General features: G+C 60.2%; 1 protein-coding gene across 1 annotated transcript in view; it reads left to right on the top strand.

Annotated features, from left to right (window-relative positions):
• Window positions 1-557: 557 nt before the first annotated feature.
• The window catches only part of SERPINA5 (serpin peptidase inhibitor, clade A (alpha-1 antiproteinase, antitrypsin), member 5), a 3,928-nt gene continuing 2,497 nt past the window's right edge, over window positions 558-1,988 (top strand). The window contains exon 1 of the mRNA XM_004682027.1: window positions 558-1,176. Within this exon, the coding sequence (XP_004682084.1) occupies window positions 558-1,176 (619 nt within the window). The remainder of the gene's footprint in view (window positions 1,177-1,988) is intronic.

The following is a 1,988-nucleotide window of genomic DNA, read 5'->3' as shown; positions in this document are numbered from 1 at the left end:
GGGGAGGGGGGCCCAGTCAGCTTTCTTCACCCCCTGAGGAAAATATCAGAGGGGAGGGGGGCCCAGTCAGCTTTCTTCATCCCCTCCGCGACTACCTGAGGTAAGGTTTGGCTTATGTAGCACTGAGGCTGGAGTGGGGGGCTCCTCAGAGGAGGAGGCGTTACAATGGAGGCAAACACATTGCAGAAATGCACTTTTTCTTGAGCGTGTTAGTTTTCAGACAGAAAGTTCGCCTGCTTGAAACTCCAGGATCTTTACCTCTGGTGGGCGCGACTGGCGTGTGAGGAAGGCAAGGCCTTGCAGACCAGATATGTCAGGCGGGCACAGCCCCTCTGGCCACACCCCTCCACCTTCTTCTGCGTGCCCAGTTCTCTGTCCTGGAACCCCCAGTGTGCCCCTCAGTCCTCACCCAGCCTCGCGGCCCCTCTCTGAGCTGGAGGTGGCCGCCGTCTGAGCGCCAGTCTCGGGCGCTTGCTCCCTGTCTTCTCTCTGAGGTGCTGCGTCTGCACACCTCTCTGAGCCGCACCCCTCCACCCCCCAGAATCAGCGCCGCCGCCATGCAGCTGTGTCTCCTCCTCTGCCTGGTGCTGCTCAGCCCGCAGGCGGCTGCCCTGCGCCGCCACCACTCTGGGGTGATGAAGAAGAGGTCGAAGGAGCCGCTGCCAGCCACCACCTCGGCGCCCGCGGAGAACGACTTTGTCTTCGACCTCTACAGGGCCATTGCTGCCGCTAATCCCAGCCAGAACATCTTCTTCTCCCCTCTGAGCATCTCCACGACGCTGGCCATGGTCTCCTTGGGCACCGGCTCCAGCAGCAGGCAGCAGATTCTGGAGGCCCTGGGCATCTCCTCTCAGGAGGACTGGGAAGAGGCCCAGCTCCACACCACCTACCAGACGTTGCTGCAGGAGCTCAGCCAGCCCAGAGACAGCCTGCAGCTGAAACTGGGCAACGTCCTGTTCATCAGCCCCCAGGTGAACATCTACGAGACCTTCCTGAATGCCGTGAAAACCCTATACCTCGCAGACACTTTCCCCACAAACTTTAGGGATCCCGTGAAGGCACAGAAGATGATCAATGATTACGTGGCAAAGGAAACGAAAGACAATGTTGTGGACTTGATTTCAAGCCTGGACAGCACAGAGGTCATGGTGATGGTGAATTACATTTTCTTCAAAGGTAAGGCTGGAGGCTGGCCCCGAAATGCCCTCTCTCTCCTCAGCTGCTTTTATTAAAAAGAAAACAAAAAATCCTGCACAAGAAAGGGTGAGGAGTTAGGAGTAGATTTAGCTGCCCGGAGCAGCCAGGGCAGACAGAGCCCTGACCGTGCTGTGGACACCGAGGGCCCGGGACTGGCCCTGCAGGGGGCAGCGGGGCCCTCGTCGGGGTCAGGCTCCTACACGCACCCTAGCGTCCCACTCGGGGCAGGACTCTGGGTCTCGGGAGTCCAGCGTGGGGCTGGGCCTCACCCAGTCAGCCGGCCTCGGTGGCCAGCTCCTCCCCTGTGCCCTCCTGGGGGTGACTAGCCAGCGGAGAAGCACGGGACAGGCACCTGGTGTCTTCTCGTTCCTCTGCAAGGAGAGCTGACTGGCTGATGTTCACCTTGCTGGCATGTTTTGTAAACATCCCTACTCACCTCAGCTCCTGTCTGCTTCTGCTTCTAGATGTTGGACTTTCGGGCCCTGCCTGAGGGCCCCCATGAGGCTGGGAAGCACAGGGGAGGGGAGAGAGCAGAGAGAAGGAGGGAGGGGAGGGAGGAGAGGGGATGTGGAAGGAGGGAAAGGGGGGAGGGAGGGGGTAAGAGAGGGGGAGAGAAGCGATGGCAGATGGGGGAGTAGGAAGAGGGAGAGGGAGAAGGGGAGGGGAAAGGAGGGAAGGAAATGGGAGGGAAGAGGAGGGGAGGAGAGGAAGGGGAGGGGAGAGGAGGGAAGGAAATGAGGGGAGGGGAGGAGAGAGGAGAGGAGGAGAAGAAGGGGAGGGGAGAAGAGGGA

Source organism: Condylura cristata, unplaced genomic scaffold (genome assembly GCF_000260355.1).
Source record: "Condylura cristata isolate star-nosed mole 26May11 unplaced genomic scaffold, ConCri1.0 scaffold00013, whole genome shotgun sequence".
In the NCBI taxonomy this organism is placed as follows: domain Eukaryota; kingdom Metazoa; phylum Chordata; class Mammalia; order Eulipotyphla; family Talpidae; genus Condylura; species Condylura cristata.
This window is presented reverse-complemented; position numbering and strand designations above follow the sequence as displayed.